The sequence below is a fragment of the Myotis yumanensis genome, unplaced genomic scaffold (assembly GCF_028538775.1).
Source record: "Myotis yumanensis isolate MYYU_CA2020_CCGP unplaced genomic scaffold, mMyoYum1.0.hap1 SCAF_3, whole genome shotgun sequence".
Lineage (NCBI taxonomy): Eukaryota > Metazoa > Chordata > Mammalia > Chiroptera > Vespertilionidae > Myotis > Myotis yumanensis.
The window spans coordinates 67,555,085-67,573,146 of record NW_027223754.1 but is presented as its reverse complement, the minus strand read 5'-3'; the positions used below and the strand labels follow the sequence as shown (position 1 = coordinate 67,573,146).

The following is an 18,062-nucleotide window of genomic DNA, read 5'->3' as shown; positions in this document are numbered from 1 at the left end:
AACCCATTCAGCAAATATTGACTAATTGCTAATTATGTGCAAATTATCTCTGGAATAAGAAAAGTAATGTTAGGTTATTAGCATCATCGGGTCCTCAATGAACTTGCTATCTAGTTGGAAAAAGAGTCCTAAATGGGTAAAATTAATTAGAAATGGGATGCATATTGCATTTCAAAAGAAACATAAATAAACAAAATAAATGATGTAAAATGACAATGAATGGGATGGCCTAATAATAAATGACTAAAAAAGTTGAACATATTCTCCCATAAGATTCCCAAAAAGAACCAATAAACTAGGAGTCATCTTATCTCAATAATGACAAATATATGTCCCCATGGCCCTCTGATTGATTGGAGTGGGTTTTAGAAGTGCTTTATTCTTGAGTCAGACCCAGCTTTAGCTACAAATAATTACCAGGTTGGTTAGTACTGTGTCCATAAATACAAGGGTGGGAGAGATGGCACTCAGCTCTATTTTGCCTTCCCTCTCCTAGACCCCCCTTCTTTCTCATTCTCTATATGTAGTCAAGCTTTATGCACTAAGTCTTCTCTCCTAGATACCTCAGCTCTCTCACATCCCTCACTTAAGTATTATAACAGTCATCATTCTAGTCTCTCTGCCTCTAAACTCAATAATGTATGCTGATAATTAAATTTTATTTCTTAAAATTTAAATATGACCATGTTACCCCACCTTAAATCAAAATCATAAATTAAGTTTGAAATTAATTTATTTGGCAAATAAGAACATTCCTGATCTGGTAATTTCATAAATATCTAGTCTCATAACAACCATCCTCACCTGCCCTGCTGGTTTCTCACTTTTCCCTCAAGTAGTACAAAGCTAAGTACAGCCCATTGAACAGCCCCATTATTCATGTCATTTTTTTCTCAGATATTTTTCTCATTTTGAAACTCCCTCCCTCAGAAAGTTTATATGTGAATCTTCTCCTTTTGAAAATGTCAGTTCAAATAGTAGCTTGTGAGGCCTTCCTCAACACCTTCAAACAATAGCTCCTTTTCTTTCTTTCTTTTTTTTCTTCTATCTATATATTTCCATTGCAATGTTTACTTTTTCCAGATCTCCCACAAGACTATAAGTTCTTGAGGGAAGATACTGAATTCTTTCACTCATGTGGTCCCAGGGCCTGAACATCACCCTGGCCACAGTAAGTATTCAATAAATGCATAAGGAGAGGTAGGACAGCCAGCCTAAAGCTTAGGTAGACAGGGAAATGTCAGAGAAGCCAGGGATGCAGATTATCTGGAAGACAGAGAGGAAGCTGCAAGAGATTTCTAGAGGGAATGATACAAAGTGTCAGGGGTAGGAGAGGAGAGCACCAGGCATAGTCCAGGGACAATGAGCTCATATGACAGTATATTGGGAGAGAAGAGTCTGGATGGGGTGTCATAGCTGGATAGGGTGGCCTTTTATTGAATAACTAGAGGCCCAATGCATGAAAATTCATGCAAGAGTAGGCCTTCCTTCCCCCAGCTGCCAGCACCGGCTTCCCTCTGGTACCCGGGACCCAGGCTGCTGGCTTCCCTCTGGCACCCTGGACCTGGGCTGCTTCTCTCCGGAAGCCCGCAGGCACCTGGGACCCAGGCTAGCTTCCCATGGACTGCCTGAAGGCACCGGGACCTGGGCTGGCTTCCCTTCGGCCCCGGCTTTGTCAGGAAGGACATCGGGAATGACGTCAGGAAGATGTCTGGTCTAATTAGCATGTTACCCTTTTATTATTATAGATTTGTTTTATTGGACACACACTATTCATCATTTACAAACTTCATAGAATTCTTTAGCTGTAAATAAACTGTCTATGTTTGAGTGACTTAAGTCTCTTTATAAATTTTGTGCAAAATAGCCTTTGATTTTTCTGTCATATTTTATTTTTTCAGAATGCACAGGGATTGTCACATTTTCCTTTTTGAGTCTCTGTGTGGTGTATGTTTCTTTTTCCTAAGAGTCAAGTACTGCTTACAGGAAGAATGCATCTGTGGGAAAGAGCACACAGGAAAACAACAACAACGAGAAGCTCTCTTTGGTTGGGTGACCCTCACTTACCCCAGTTTGACTGTGCTATGTCATGTGTAACTAATGCCAGTGCGTCCAACCTCCTGCCTTCCCCCACCAGCCACTGAGCTGCAGTGAAATAGAAGCTGAAGTACATTGACAGGCAAAATTATTTTTGGATTCACTACTAAACTAAAGCTTTATTGAATCCATAGCAACCCAAGCTACATCCATATCTGTCTGGATTACCAAGCAGGCACAATATCTGTCAGAAGGGTTGAAACCCTGAAAAAGTATACCGACATTAGGAGATGAAACACAGATACTTCCCTTCTTCCCAAACAGCAAAGCAAAAAAGAAAAAACAGAAACAGACTGTCCATCAAGAAAGCAGCTGGAAAAATCAAAACAGTAAACTATGTAGTTACCATGTTGCTCTTATATACTAGCCAAATCCCCACAGGGAAAAACGCCATGTGGATTTCATTCAATAAAACATGTATCTATCAAGAGATCACATACACCAATCCAGACTGTTATAAGATGTAGTTATGGGGATAGAATCATCATAATAACACCAGTAATGTGTTTAGTTTTAACTAGATTATGTATTTGTCATCTGTTAACCTAAATCATATGGGACAATGAATATTTTACTCATTGTATAAAATGCTTTTGCGATTACAAAATCTGAATATATGAGATTCCTATCAGTAGTTAAAATGCCAGTGAAATTAAGTATGAAAAAACAGGTAAAATTAAAGACAATCCAAACAAATTATACAATTGAATGCAAATGTCTTCATTATATAAATATCTACATATTATGACTTGGCATTTCTATCCTCTATTTTTCTTTGTCTACGTGAATTAAAGAAACGCTCCTATTTCAAAGTTTCAGGCTCCCTTTAGTTTCTTGTCATTCCTGTGGTAACACAACCAAGTCAAACTCATGAAACAAAGTGACAACTTCTTCCCTTACATTGTTATATAGTAAGTTCTCACTTAAACTCATCAACAGGTTCTGTGACTTTATGTGCAGACGACTTGTAACAAAACCATTCTCACCACAGGCTAATGGATATGAACAAGAGTTAAGTTCCTCTGGTATGCCATCAATGTTATAGCAAGATTGAATGAAACATTATTTGAGGACTTGCTGTACTATATAACTCCTGACAGACAAGGAAGACTATTTTGCCACACCTACAAGCCCGCTCTACAAGTTTAAGTGGAATTTTGCAGGCACCATGCATAGTTGAATCTCTCTCATCTCAGTGCCTGAAACTCAGACACTCAATAAGTATTAATAAATGAATATAACAGGAAAAAAGAATAATTAAATACCTGAATGCACACTTATATGACAAGTAGCAATGCTTTATTTTATTCAAGTACCCATCAAAGTTTTTGATCCTAGAGAAGTATCATTGAAATAAATTACATATTTTTCCTCTTATACCTCTGGGTTTCAAAGTTTACATACTACTGTGAGTGTACGAATGGGAGTGGAGGTAACACTTTTAAATTCTAATTATGATATCATTTTAAATGTAAGTTATTTGTTATTTTTGTATATTCATATATCTATCCCTTGCATTTATAAGTTAGAAAATAATATTTGTGAATCAATTAATTTGTGTACGTTAGAGTCTCAAAAGGGAACATTTATTTTCATTTCATAAAAAATGCTCTAGCCACCAAGTGCTAGAACGAACAAGGAGATGGTCTTTTATTAAGGCCCCGAATCAGAGCCCAAGACGCTACCCAAACCCCTACCATGAAATGGTGACATGTGTGTGAAATTATTTGCTGCTTTTCTTCTGAATCAGAAAGTAGGCAAGACACATATGAATACCCGTTTAACTCAATCTGCACATTGTAAACCATAAGCATATCCTGTTTTTATTGAATTTCACTTTGATGTAATTCACAGGTGTTACCTCTCTTTTACAAACTAAAGGCAAGAACTTCCACAAGCAAAACAATTTACTACTCGCTTTATTGCGATACTCACTTTATTAGGGTGGTCTGGAACTGAATTCACAATATCTCCAAGGTGTGCCTGTAACCAAAATGTGAGTTTGTAATTTTCTTTCAAAAAAAGTACCTTATACTTCCAGTGTTCAGGCACATTTAATAAAGATATTTTTTTTTCTAGCAGTTCAACTTCCTCGGCTCTTTTAAATGTAAGGAGGAGGATTTTCTGAAATATCCTCTAAGTGTATAAGCCATAATGTTATTTCCCTTAGAGAGAGAAGAGAGTATGGCTTGCTGATCAGACATCAAAGGCCCCTTTCCTAGGCTGAGGCTTCAGAATGGGGTGCAATTATTGTCTAAAGGGAAACCGATTGTTTAAGATTGGCTGCTTCAGCACCTTGATGCTGACTGAGACGGGGTTTGCAGAGCTTTGCCTATTGGCACAAATTGAATCTGAAAATAGCAATGTATTCACCAAATCAAACCAATCACTGCGATGCAGTTTTCTCTTTTGGCTTTTATTTCCAACCAACCACTCTTAAGCACCCAAACTTCTGTTTTACTATCTTTTCTGTTTCAGGATGAGGCTTGGGGAAGCTCTCATAGAAAGTTTTTCCTTTAGCCTTTTTTAACTTTGAGCCTTTATTTTAGAAGATAATTTGTTTATAGTCACACCACTTAATCTAGGCAAAAATGCTCAACATTAGTTCCAAATTAGTACCCCAGCCCCCCACTCCTTTTTCTCTTCTCCACCAACTGTCCTGTGTCTTTCTTTGCCCATAAAAAAGCAAAACACATTAGCATCCTTTCTAACGCAATTTCAAAACTCCAAAGGCATACCAGAGATTCTGTAGTGAAACTGCACCTTCTATATGCCAACATAATCAACTTCCAAGAAATAGGAAAGTACACAAAACAAAGACATATTTGAGGTGAACCTTTTCATTTAAACAGTTCCTTGAAGCAACACTTAATAGCCAAGTAAATAAAAGACAGTTTGCCTGAGGGGAAGGAAACAGAGCAAAGAAGTATGAATTTGGATCAAAGACTGGACATCTTAGTGGATCCTCTCAAGATTCTGAAGCAACACATATCCCTGGCATTTGGCCAGCCTTTTCAGAGCTCCTCAATGGACACCCTCACAATGGCTAACCATAAGTTGTTGCCACGGCTACAAGCAGCCAACAAAGTGTGTGGGGGGGGCGCATAACTAACTTAAAGCAATTGGGAAACACTTAAAAGAAAAACAAGTTGAACTGGAAATAATGCATACTTAAATGCAATTTTTAGGCAGAGACAGGGTCTATCAGAAAGAATATAAACAAAGGAAATAAATTATATCAATTACAAACCAGATTGCATTAAATGGTGTTCCATGGTATAAAGCATTCTATCTAGAGGAGAAAAAGCAAGAGGAAGATGAGGAGGAAGAGAAGCGTTAGGAATTGGAGTAGCTCTGGTCTCCATCATTGTTTTCCAGGCCTTGGGACTTTAGAAAAGTGAAGCCTGCATGCAACTGTTAGCCTATGTATTACTCTAAATTCTTTATCAGGAAGCCAACAGAATCTCATTTTTGTATTTACCTTTAAGTCAGTGTGTTTTAATGTAAAGACATGATGGGAAAATATTGAGTCATTTGGATAAGGGGACATAGACCTTTACAATCTGGTGGAAACTTAAGTTCACTTTAGTAAAGATTTACCAAAAGTGGGTGATTAATTATAGAGCAAATGTTGTATCAAAATAGGCTAACTACCACAATATTCACTGGCCATTGCTCATATTTCCTATACTTAGGAATGCAGCACTCTATAAGCAGTGGTGTACGGAAGCTATTAACACCTGTACAATTTTAAGGAAGTTTTTGAGTCAGTTATTAAACATAATCACTTCTTAAAATTAATATATATGAACTTATAATTTAATAAATCATATTAAAATAATTGTTTTACTAATTTTAACTATCATGTATAATCGAAGTTTTATATCTACTGTAACTGCATGGTGGGGATAGTATATAATGGTGTGCCATGTGCATCTCTTCTCAACTCATGTTCAGCAATGTCATGTTGGCAGCTTGAAATTGGAAGGACTTACATCATAGGAATTAGAAAACATTACATATCAAGCTTAACTTACTGCTCTGTTGATTATTTACACTTAAGACTGTGACGGAACAATGTTAATACAGAATAAACTTAAAAACTCATCCTATCCCTAGCTGTTACATTGTAAACAGAAAAAAAAATTATGAAATACTCTTTGGTACAGTCATCCATCAGTATCTAGGGAGATAGATTTCAGTAACCCTGTCCCCATACACACTCACACACATAGATACCAGGATTCTTATATGCTCAGGTCCATCACATAAAATCACATAGTATTTCACATAACTCACATGTATTCTCCTATATACTTTAAATCATCTCTAGATTACCTGGTACAATGTCAATGCTATGCAAATAGTGTCATATTGCAAGAATAAAATGTGTGCACTTGTTCGGTACAAAACAACCATCATAAGCCTAACTACATGATACAACAACATACCTTTTTTTTCTGAATATTCTTATCTGGGGTTGGTTGAATTTGGAATATGGAGGGTCAACTATATCTGAAAATTATTATTGACTAAACAAATAAGTGCTTACATTGTTGATGAACAAGTGAAGTTCTGAAATATCTTATTTGTTAGTTTTAACTCTGTTTTACTACTAATATAAATGAAAATATCAACCAATAATATATCAAAAGCAAACTCATTTGTTATTTTCCACAAATTAATGAAACTATTCTTTAAGAATCAGTTGATTATATAGAATTATTCATGAAGTTTAATGCAATTATTTATATACTAGTGGCCTGGTGCACGAAATTCGTGCACGGAGGAGGGGGTTCCCTCAGCCCAGCCTGCACCCTCTCCAATCAGGGTCCCCATGGGGGATATCCTACTGCCGGTTTAGGCCCGATCCCTGTGGGCCTAAACCAGCAGTCGGAAAACCCTCTCTCAATCTGGGACTGCTGGTTCCTAACCGCTCACCTACCTGCCTTCCTGATCACGGCTAACTGCCCTCCTCTGCTGGCCTGATCTTGCTCCCCACTGCCCTCCCCAGCTGACCTGATCTCGCCCCCAACTGCTCTCCCCTGCTGGTCTGATTGCCCCTAACTGCCTCTGCCTGCCTGATCACCCCTAACTGCCCTCTCCTGCAGGCCAGATCTTGCTCCCAACTGCCCTTGCCTTCAGGCTTGATCTTAACCCCAACTGCTCTCCCCTGCCGGCCAATCTGTTTCTGATTGGTCGGTTTCAATGCCAATCAGCGTCAAAAGCTCCGCCTCCTAGGCAGATAGTGGCTCCTCACAGTTCACCCAGATTTAGTAATGATTGGTCAGTTTCTATGCCAGTCAGCATCAAAAGCTCTGCCTCATAGGCAGCCATTGGCTCCTCACAGTTCACCCAGATTTAGTTCTGATTGTTTGGTTTCTATGCCAGCTAGCATCTCCAGGCCAATCTCTGGGCCTAATCAGAGAGTCGGGGCTGATCAGCAGCCCCTGGGGAGGCCCGGAGAGAAACAGAGATGCAGCTGCTGGTGAAGCCCTGAGAGAAAGACAGAGGCAAGGGCTGATCAACAGCTGCCATGGAGGCTGAAGATCAGACCCTGCCTCTCTCTCCTGGCCTCTCTCTGGGCCTGATCTGCAGCCCCCTTGGCAGTCAGTGCTGGGTTGCTGCGCCCACACCTGTCAACTTGAACATGGATACTTCTGCCAGGGCAACCCAGCACTGAATGCAGGACTGACTTCCAGTGTTCGATTGAGCCTTCAGTTGATTGTTATGGACCCTGGATTTTTATATATTAGGATTGGATGCTACACATTCTTTATATCAGTAAAATGTATGATAAATGTGTTTGTATCTGTGTGAGTGTGTGTATGTACACATATGCCAGGTAAGAAGAAGCTAGCATTTACCATGGTGCTGCATTCTAATTTTTTCTTCTAAATGGACAGGTGAATAGGGTTTACTATGTTTATCCTAACTCTTCTATGAAAAGTCAGGCCCTCTGTTATCATGCCCTTATTTTAATACTGGACAAATGTAATGAAAAATTAATACCAAGATAGTTCAAATATAATTCATAGAATGTCCAAGAAAAAATAATATGAATGTTCCTTCACTCTTCCTTAAGTATTCAGAAATCTCCATTGCGATTGAGGGAAGGAGTTTTATCACTTTCTTTTCAGACTGCAGGAGCACATTCAAAAGTATATAACTTTGATATTGGTGTCAAAATTTAAATAAATGATCTTCTTTGAAAAGAACTGCTTTGGAGCATGAACTGTATGTTTATTTACCTAATTTCCATTTTTGAATGTCCACTATGTCCTAAATTAAAATCAATTCATTTATGAAACAGGAGATTAAGTTACTAGAAAGATGGCAGGGAGTGAATACAGGCTTAAGGGGATTTCTGTGGGTTTGTTGGAGGTGTCTACTATTTTGATTGTAATGATGATTTCACAAAACTCATGGCATTTTAAATATGTGTATTTTCCTTCCTTCAATTTTACCACAATAAATCCATTTTAAAAGTTTCCAGAATGAAAAAAAGATAGGTTAAAGCATATATATATATATATATATATATATATATATATCCTATATAATAAAAGCATAATATGCAAATTGACCAAAAAGCAGAACAACAAGTTGGTGGGGGGTGGGGCTGGGGAGCAGGCGGTGCCAGGCCAGCCAAGGTGCATGCCAGAGGGCAAAGGGAGAGAATGGCGATGAGGGGGAGGACAGTGTCCAGTGGCGGCAGAGGGGCGATGTTGGGGCCAGCACTGTCCCCTGATCAGCCCGTCTGGTTGCCTCTTACAGAGGAGGCTGGGCTGGGTGGCGGCAGTGGGGTAATGGGAGTGGTGCCATCCCCTAATCAGCCAGCCTGGTTGCCTCCTGCAGAGGGAGGCCAGACTGCAGCTTAGGCCTGCTCCCTGTAGGACATCCTCTGAGGACTCCCAGACTGTGAGAGGTCACAGGCCCAGCTGAGGGACCCCAACCCAGTGCACAGATTTTTGTGTACCAGACCTATAGTATATATAAAATAGTCTAGTATATAATAGGGTTGAATACAATGTAATGTAATATATATTATATTGTGTTATAACATATAATATTAAGGTTATAACTGTTTAGCTGATATTGTGCCTATGTTTTTATCTTTTGTGTTATGTTCTTTTTAAAAAGAAAGTAAAACATTATGATAAACAGTTATTCTATATTTTAAAGCAGGCAAAATCATATATACACAGAATGAATTCATTTTTGAAGTGTACAATTTAAATAAAAACATTAAAATGTTTAACTATAAAAAGTTAGTTAAACCAAGGCCTATGAAACTGCAATATTTAATCTTTCCTTTCTTGTAGTACTTTCATTCTCAATATGATTTTTCTAAATATTTTATCATTTTTTACTTTTCTACATTAAAAATATTATTTAAATAACTATTTACAATACACCCACACTAACACCTTAGAATAAATGACAATTATTATGGATTACCTAAAAATTTAAATGAGGGTTAGAAATATTTGGCATCTTCAAAGAGCTTTATTCTTTCCTAACTTAAGGCAGACTACTACAGTTCAATTATATCAGCAAGATAATTCTGGCAGAATCATGTTGGCCTGAAATCAAATTAGCTTCCAAAAATACCTTATGTGAATTCTAATTTTAAATAAATCTCTTAATATATTCCTATCAATTTCTTAATGTATTCAATAAATATTTTGACTTAAATACTTATTATACAAAATTGAATGAGAAAAAGATAAGGTCTTCTGTCATGGAACTCATAATATCAAGGCAAGACAGATGAAATAATAACTTTGATAAAATACTTAAAAAGCTGTTGGAATTTTTTTATCAAAGGATAGAGCAAAAAGGGAAGATGACATCTTCCTCCAATTTGCCCTTAGATGGGATTTACATGTGAAAAGCCAGCACAAAGAAGCATGGGAAAAAATATAATGGCTTCCTAAAAAGACTGTTAATGTAATATCTCACAAGTTTTCACTCTTTCTAATTATCTAGTTCTTGAAAATATCCTGTGTGGACTCTCATGGAGTCTCTCTCCCCATCTTGGAGAACTATCCATCTTTTTTCAATACCTGCTGTTTTTACATTCCTTCTATAATGGCTCTTCAGTGGTTAACCTCTTCATTCAAGAGCTAATACATCCCTATCTTCCCTAGAAAGCAGCTTCTATTACTGGCATAACTCCCTGCATGTGTTTTAAGAGCCTTGACTAAAATGTTTTGCCTTTTAGTTTGCAATGTGCTTTTGAGTGATCAATATGCATTATGGATCTATGCTTATTCATCAGTTTTCCAACCAGGAAAACACATCAAAATTCTGGAGAGCACATTTAAACATAAATAATGCTACTCACCTAATGCAACCCTTCATTACTCTTCATTTTCCAACCTCCCAAACTCAAAATGTCTTCATTGGTTTTCCTATTATTATTTTTTTCAATCTTTCTAGGTAAATCTCTTATCTTAATAAATAAGATATGGAAATAAGTCAGAATCCTCTATCTTTCTATCAAAACCATTGTAAAATTTAGCAGAGGCCATAGGACATTTAAAAATTTGCCATTTTTGAGTCAGATACTTTTCTTGATGTTTTAGTCACACCATTGCAAAAAGAGACCACATTTTATCATGTATGAGTAGAAGAGAAAATGTTCCAGGCATTCTGCTCTGAACCTATAACTTTAGATAAACAGTAAAACATTATCCATAGGCACAAATGGGTAAAGTGGAAGACAATAAATTGTTAAAAAACAAACAAAAAAAAAACAACCCAGAATGCTTCAAAGAGTCTTTAAGACCCAGAACTCTTTTCTGGAGCAGGTAGCTTCAGCTGAGATTGAGCATACTTCTGCCAGAATCCTATGCCTTTTGCCTAACATACTCTAATGGAAAGAACAGTTTGCTCTCCATACCTTTAACCTGAAAGTTGAGGGTGTCTCACTCTAAAAATTTAAAGTTAGCCTTCACTCTTCTACCACTGATGATTAAAGATGCTGCCTTTCAATTTTAAAATAAAATTTTAAATTTAGACAACAAAATTAAAAAGTAGCAAGTATAAGATTAAAATATCCACAACTCCTAAAGTAAGTTTTTTTTATTTAGTATTTTGAACAAGTCATTCAAAGTAATCTATTCAAATTCCTACTAATAAAAACACAACTACTCCTATAATTATAATGGTGTTTTGAGAGTAAAATAACAACAAAAAAGAACTATCGTTTTAAACTAACTTTGCATTCAAAGCATAAATGAGAAAAAACCAACAGTAAGCCATTTATAGAAAGCTTTGAGAGAGCTGTGATGTTGGTTCATTTTTCTTCTAACCATAAACTATTTTGAAAGCATGTGTTGAAAAGAACCAATAATGAAACCACAGTATCATCTAAAGTTGGAAGCATCCTTAATTTTTGTAATGAGCAAACAGATTTGTTACAAAGTTATTTCAAAAAAAATAAAATATATGTATATATAATAAAGTTTAAAATTATCCATATTTTCTACAACTTACAGTAATAATTTATTTCAGAATTATTGACTCGTTTTCTACCTGTACAATCCAATTGAATTAATACATGCATCCCTCCAAAATGTCTATTAGTCTATGTTTAAAGTATAATTCTATGAAATACTGGATTTTTCAATGTGTAGGTATTTTGATTTCTTTTTCCATTATCTGTGCCTGATACATTGGCTTGCTAGTAAACTTTTTGGAGAAAAAAAGAATCTGTATTGTTTCTGTTTATTACTAGAGTTAAGAGAAACTACCTTTGGAAATTATGCCTATCAAAGAGACAGCTCTCCTGTCTTTTACTTAGTCATTATAAAATTTTGAAGAAACTTGCCAAAGATAAGTAGAGGGAAAATAATTTCAAAACAAATGTTCAAAAGACTTTAGAAGGGGTAGTTCTTTAGAGAGCACAGGTGTGCTTGTACCAACAAGAATGCTGTAATCAGCCATTGAGTTTCCAGTGGATGTTGCTAGAAAAGCCACCAGTCATAGGTTACAGTTGTGAAGGCAAACATTAAATGGCTTTGGGAATTAAAACTTCAGTTTTAATAAGAAACACTTAATAAGCAAATATTTTAAATTTAGTGAAGTATAGTATTATTTGTATTTGTGTAAAAATCTAGCTGAATACAGAAAAAAAATAGGTCTTCCCTGTCCTAAGATTTAAATGAAAAAACAGGAAGGAATTATGTAATATTAGCACAATTTGAATAAGATTTATTATAAGACTATTTGGGTAAATACCATACCATTTCTTAGTTTGAATTAAAACTGTGCAGCTATATTTATATATAAAAGCCTAATATGCAAAGTGTCCCCTCAAGAGTTTGACCAACCAGGAGTTCAATTGCTCACTATGACATGTGCTGATCACCAGGGGGCAGCGTGGAATGAAAAGAGGCCCCAGCTGGCAGCCAGCAGCTACTAGGGGCCCTACCCATGCACAAATTTCATGCACTGGTCCTCTACTCTATATAATAAAACCCTAATATGCAAATTGACTGAACAGTAGAACAACCAGGGAATGACTGGTCGCTATGATGTGCACTGACCACCAGGGGGCAGACATTCAAAGAAGGAGCTGCCGCCTGGTGGTCAGTGCACTCCCACAGCAGGAGTGCTACTCAGCCAGAAGCCAGGCTCACTGCTGGCTAGTGCAGCGGTAATAGTGGGAGCCTCTCCTGCCTCTGCTGCAGGTGGGTGGTAAAGAGCAAGGGATCCTGGACTGTGAGAGATCTGGACTGTGAGAGGAATGTCTGACTGCCAGCTATATTATTCTAAGCCAGCAGGCGGACATCCCCTGAGAGGTTCCAGACTGCGAGAGGGTGCAAGCCAGGCTGAGGGACTCCCCTGAGTGCAGAATTTCATGCACCAGGTCTCTAGTATTATATAAAGGGTATAAAATTTAAGAAGGTAGTTCTTGTATATAATAGGATTCCTGCCTCATGCATGTTATCAAGTAACATGTTGGCAGATTTTGTCTCCTAAAGTCAGAAATTAGACTTCAAAAAAAAAAAAAAAGAAAAGAAACCACAGAATGCTTCAAAGAAATAAATATATAATTATACATTAATTAAAACCATATATTACTAAAATTCAATTATATATTAACTTTACTTGTTAGGGAAAAGATGTATGGTAATTATAATAGGCACCAAAGGTCAACTTGAACATAGATTAATTAACATTGCTTGAGATCAAGAAATCTCTCCATCAAATTTCACAGCAATCTCAAAAGGCTGAAGAGGAAAAGAAAGTGAGAACAAATTCATCCCTACTTGTAGAACAGCTCGCTTACCAATGATGAGAACTCTTGCCTTATCTATACACAGACTAATACAATATTTTAAAGTTTAGCATATAACCAAACTTTGTTTGGTTGATTTTCTTACTGCTAAAAGGTTGTCTGACCATACTCTGATTTTAACCTTCAAAACTTATAGACATAAATCATTAAAACTGTTCCAAACAATAAAATGTTAAAATATGACAAGCTAGAACAACTTCTATACATTTTCAAAGCTCTGATAGGTTTTCTCTTTTCAAAATGACTACTCATGCCATTAATGGACATTGGAATAGCACATGAGCATTTTAGTAGAGTCACAGTCTGTTAGATATCTAAAAAGGAAAAGCATAAAGTGCCACCTTTAACTATAAACAATCTGTATACAGACACAGCTATAATAGAAATAGTTTTAGGGGCGAGGCACGGGCATTTGACAAAAGTGTGGTGGGTACTGTTGGAATCGGTTTTGTTCCCACTGTTTCCTATTTTCTTTGCACTTATAAAGTCATTGCCAAATCCGGTTTCCAGCCATTCAAATTTCTCTGCCTACATAAAGCGCTAAACCCACTAATCTCTCAGCTCTTTGATAAGTCAACACTGCAATCAATAATAGCATGCTGCCTTTAGTTCTCAGTGATATCCTTTGATTAATATCAGCCTTCAAGAGAAACATGAAAATCGTATCATATGCAGCTGGATCAAACTGTCAGGCAACTTTGGAAAACTGAGACATTCAAGGGATTTGGGAAAATGAATTGCAGTAGAATTAATGTCAATCTCAGGGTTTTTTGACATTTGGTTATATTTATGTATTTATTTTTGCGCCAGGATTTAAATGAAAAGTGATGTTATTTTGGTTCCTTCCTGCTCTAAACAGGTTGATTTTTCTTTTTAGCAAGTTCTGATCAAACATGTGATCACCCCTTGCCAACATTTCCAATTCCTCTTCTGTGCAGACAGCAGGGCTTATATGATAAAATATTAATGACCCTGGACCTGAATAATAATGTGAGTCACCAGCACATTTTCAATAGGACTATGCATTTGTTAAGACTGGCATTGAGGGGTATTCTCTAAACGGAAGCCTTGGTGGCCTGAGAGGCAGGCGTAGTGGAATAGGAGCTGTTCCAGAGAAAGCACCATTACCGTGCAGCAGTTGTCGGATGAAATGGGGATTTATGAATCACTGCCAAGGAAACTATATTACAGGCTGTAAATTAAACCTGGGGTTTAACCTATACCAGACACAAGGCTGGAGGATCTAGCTTTTTTCAGATTACCCCGCAGACTTAGCGAAAAGCAGCTGGAAAGTACCTTCAATCTCTGCTTTACATCCCTTACCACTTTCCACAAAATCCTACACTGTTTCCTGGTTGTTATAGTTTCATCGTTGGAAAAACTAAGTCAATTCAAGAGAGGTTTTGGATTTTTGTTTAACATACAATTCCAGGTTAAGTAGCATGGAAACTGGGTGGCAGGGTGGGTGGGGGAATGCTCCCTCTATCAATATTAAATCATGAAGTTATGTTACTTGCTTGGCTTTTACAGAAATGATTTTTGTGCGTGCCTTCTTGACTCACATACATACCCTTGGCCCTGAGTCTGGGGATATTTACACTTTCTGCAGCTTTACTATAAGTATTCTATGAACAGATATAAAAATCCACTATAAATTTTCAATTCTAATAATGTTATTTTTAAGGGGTTTGTGTGGTTGTTGTTTTTCATAAATGGGGCCATTTTTTGTGAACTCTATAATTCAAAGTAAAAACACAAAATTCAGAGGTCTTGATTCTGAATCTACAAGTGCCATCTTACAGAAATTTTCAGGTTTATGTTGAATACACCATGCTATTCTCATTTTGTATAAATCTCACTGCTACTGGGAGAGTTATTTTTGTGAGAACTACATTGTAGCTCTTACATGATAGAAATATTTGAAAGTTCCTCTCTGGCACCAAGCATGGTGTCATAAAGCATAATGGTGAGATAGGTCAGGGTTCAGGATTGTTCCATTTCACAAATGAAAATATATGACTGCTATACTTAGTATCTGGGCAAGATGAAATTAATGGGAACTTCTGGTAAACAACATGAACTTGAAATGTGGAGTTGTTTACCCCTAAACCTGTACTCTTGGCCAAGGGAGAACTTTCCTTCATAGCAATATTTAACATATTGGAGATGCAACATTTTCTTTTTGTAATAAAAATAGTGAAATAGCTATTGCAATGGAATGGAAAGATGGTAGTGGTGAGGAGGCTGAAAAGAAACTTATAAATATTGGGATATGCTGGTGAGATCTTCCTATAAAGAAAAGAATTCATAGAAACTTAACATTAAGATATAAATACCAGTTCATATGGAAATGATGAAACAGCTTTTAAAACAGGAACAGAAATCACAACTGTTTTAAAATAAAATGCACCAGATTCTACTTGAAACCAAAAACGCACCTAGAATCTAAGGAAATAATCTTTGATATTAGCTACAGGAATAACAAATCGTTTTAGGCTTTATATTATAAAATGAATTAAATTGTAATTTAAGATTAATGTTTTTAGCATAAATACACTATAGAATTGATTGCATTATAAAAAGCCACATATTCCAAACAGTTTTTAGAGTTATATTAAGATCACCATAGACCTGAGAATATAAGAATAAAGTGATCATAAACATAATTAGTGTAAATAAGAATAGTAATTTAAATGCACATACATTTGTTTAGGGGTTTTAGGAAAATACAATTGGTATGATGTTTAAAGTATTAATTATTTTATGCAATTGCTCATAAGGTAATAACATAGCAGGTCGCCTTAACAAACATGTGCCCCAATTGATTTAATAAGATTTGAACCAAAGTGTACCCCATTTCCTGATGGAATTACAAAACTAATACTTAAAAATACCTAGACAAGCCCCAGGCAGAGTGGCTCAGTTGGTTGAGTGTTGTCCTGTGCACCATAAGGTTGCAGGCCAGATCCCCAATTGGGGCACATATGGAGGGCAACAGCCAATGTTTCTCTCTCACATAGATCTTTCTCTCCTCTCTCTCTCTCTTTTTCTCCCTCCCCCCCCCCCCCCGCCCCTTTCTCTCTCTAAGCATGTCCCCAGGTGAGAATTAAAAAAAAAAACTAGTCAAATCCACTTTTCTTTATGATAGTAAAGCAATAATAAACAACTTAAACAGTAATGATCACATTGATATGACTTACTTATAAGCATAAAGATTGAGATCATACTTAAAAACTAGAAATATTTTTTTTCAAAAACCAATTGCTTATAGAATTTTTAGGTGAAAAACAGCAGCACACAATGGGGGCATGGAGGAGTGTTAGAGGTAAGAACTGCCTGATAACTTTTGCTGGCAAAGGTTAATATTTGGGGACACTAAAAAAATTCATCTTTACAAATAAAGCAAGTTAGAGTTTGACTAAATAATTAACTATTAATGTCATAAAAATGATTTTATATCAGAAGAAAAACTTCTACTCCTCAAGACTTAAATTTTTCAAAAGTATGTTTTTAATGATTTCATAAAGAGGAAGGGAGGGGGAGAGAGGGATAGAAACATCAATGATGGGAGAAAATCATTCATCTGCTGCCTCCCGCATGCTTCCTATTAGGGATCCAGCCCGCAACGGGCATGTGCCCTGACAGGGAATTGAACCCTGATCTCCTGGTTCATGGTTTGATGCTGAATCACTAAGCCACACCAGCTGGATAAGACCTAAAATTTTAATTTAAATATCCCGTATTCACTCTGCAATATTTTCTTCCATTATAACTGATCATTTTGAAGAATGTATAAACCATTGAAAAATACTATATTTTAAGTGAAGATGAGAATTCATCAGTCACCTTATATATGCATATGGACAAGTACAGTAGGCAATTTGTGTATTTGTTTGGTTGGTTAGTTGGCCTTCCCAGCATCCATTCTTTCCAGTATATTCTCCCTCCTCAGCAATCATTCCAAGAATGTCAGATAGGTATGATCATCAACATTTGGGCAAATGACACAGCCTACCCATTCACAATATTTGATCTACTAATCATAGTGATTAGTTAAGATGTAAGCATGTGATATGAGCCAGGGTAATAAAATTTTATTTTGTCCCACTTCCTGAGGCAGTGGGCAAAGATACAATAACTAAAGCCTATGTAATGTTTATCAAGTGCATAGCCTTCTCCTGTATACTACCTATAGTAATTAATATCATCCCCCTAATAACTTTACTTTTCATGAACAGGAAGAGTGTAGAGCTGGCCAAGAAACACTAAGTGACAAGAACCTTCCTAGAAATAAAACCCAAATGGAGGAGAGATGATCTACAGGTGGAAAATTAAAGCAGAGCCCCGGTCCTGACAACACAGTAGACTCTAGTAGAGCAACAGGGCATAGTTGAGCCTGAATTCAAAGTAGGCTGTGCTATGTCTAAACTTTTCAATACTATCAGCCAATATATTCCCTTGTGTTTAAAGTCATAGTTGAATACTATACCTTAGAGTGAGAAAGTCCTGATTTTAAAAAAGTAAAAAACAGTGTTGCTTACTGAAAAGAAAGGCATTTATTTGCTCTCTTTCCTGACTCTACACAAATTTTAATTTTTTCAAGACTGCATCGTTATAACCCATCTATGAAACAGGCACCATAAGACTGTGGCAG

At 36.6% G+C, this 18,062-nt stretch overlaps 1 protein-coding gene across 9 annotated transcripts in view; it reads right to left on the bottom strand.

Moving 5' to 3' along the window:
* Positions 1-18,062, bottom strand: part of LOC139006587 (protocadherin-9) — a 929,214-nt gene that overhangs the window by 705,490 nt on the left and 205,662 nt on the right. For 4 of the 9 annotated variants that reach the window (XM_070408966.1, XM_070408970.1, XM_070408967.1 and 1 more), the window contains exon 3: positions 4,033-4,080. The exons of the other annotated variants lie outside the window; for them this stretch is intronic. In XM_070408966.1, the coding sequence (XP_070265067.1) occupies positions 4,033-4,080 (48 nt within the window). The remainder of the gene's footprint in view (positions 1-4,032; positions 4,081-18,062) is intronic. 9 annotated transcript variants of the gene reach the window in all.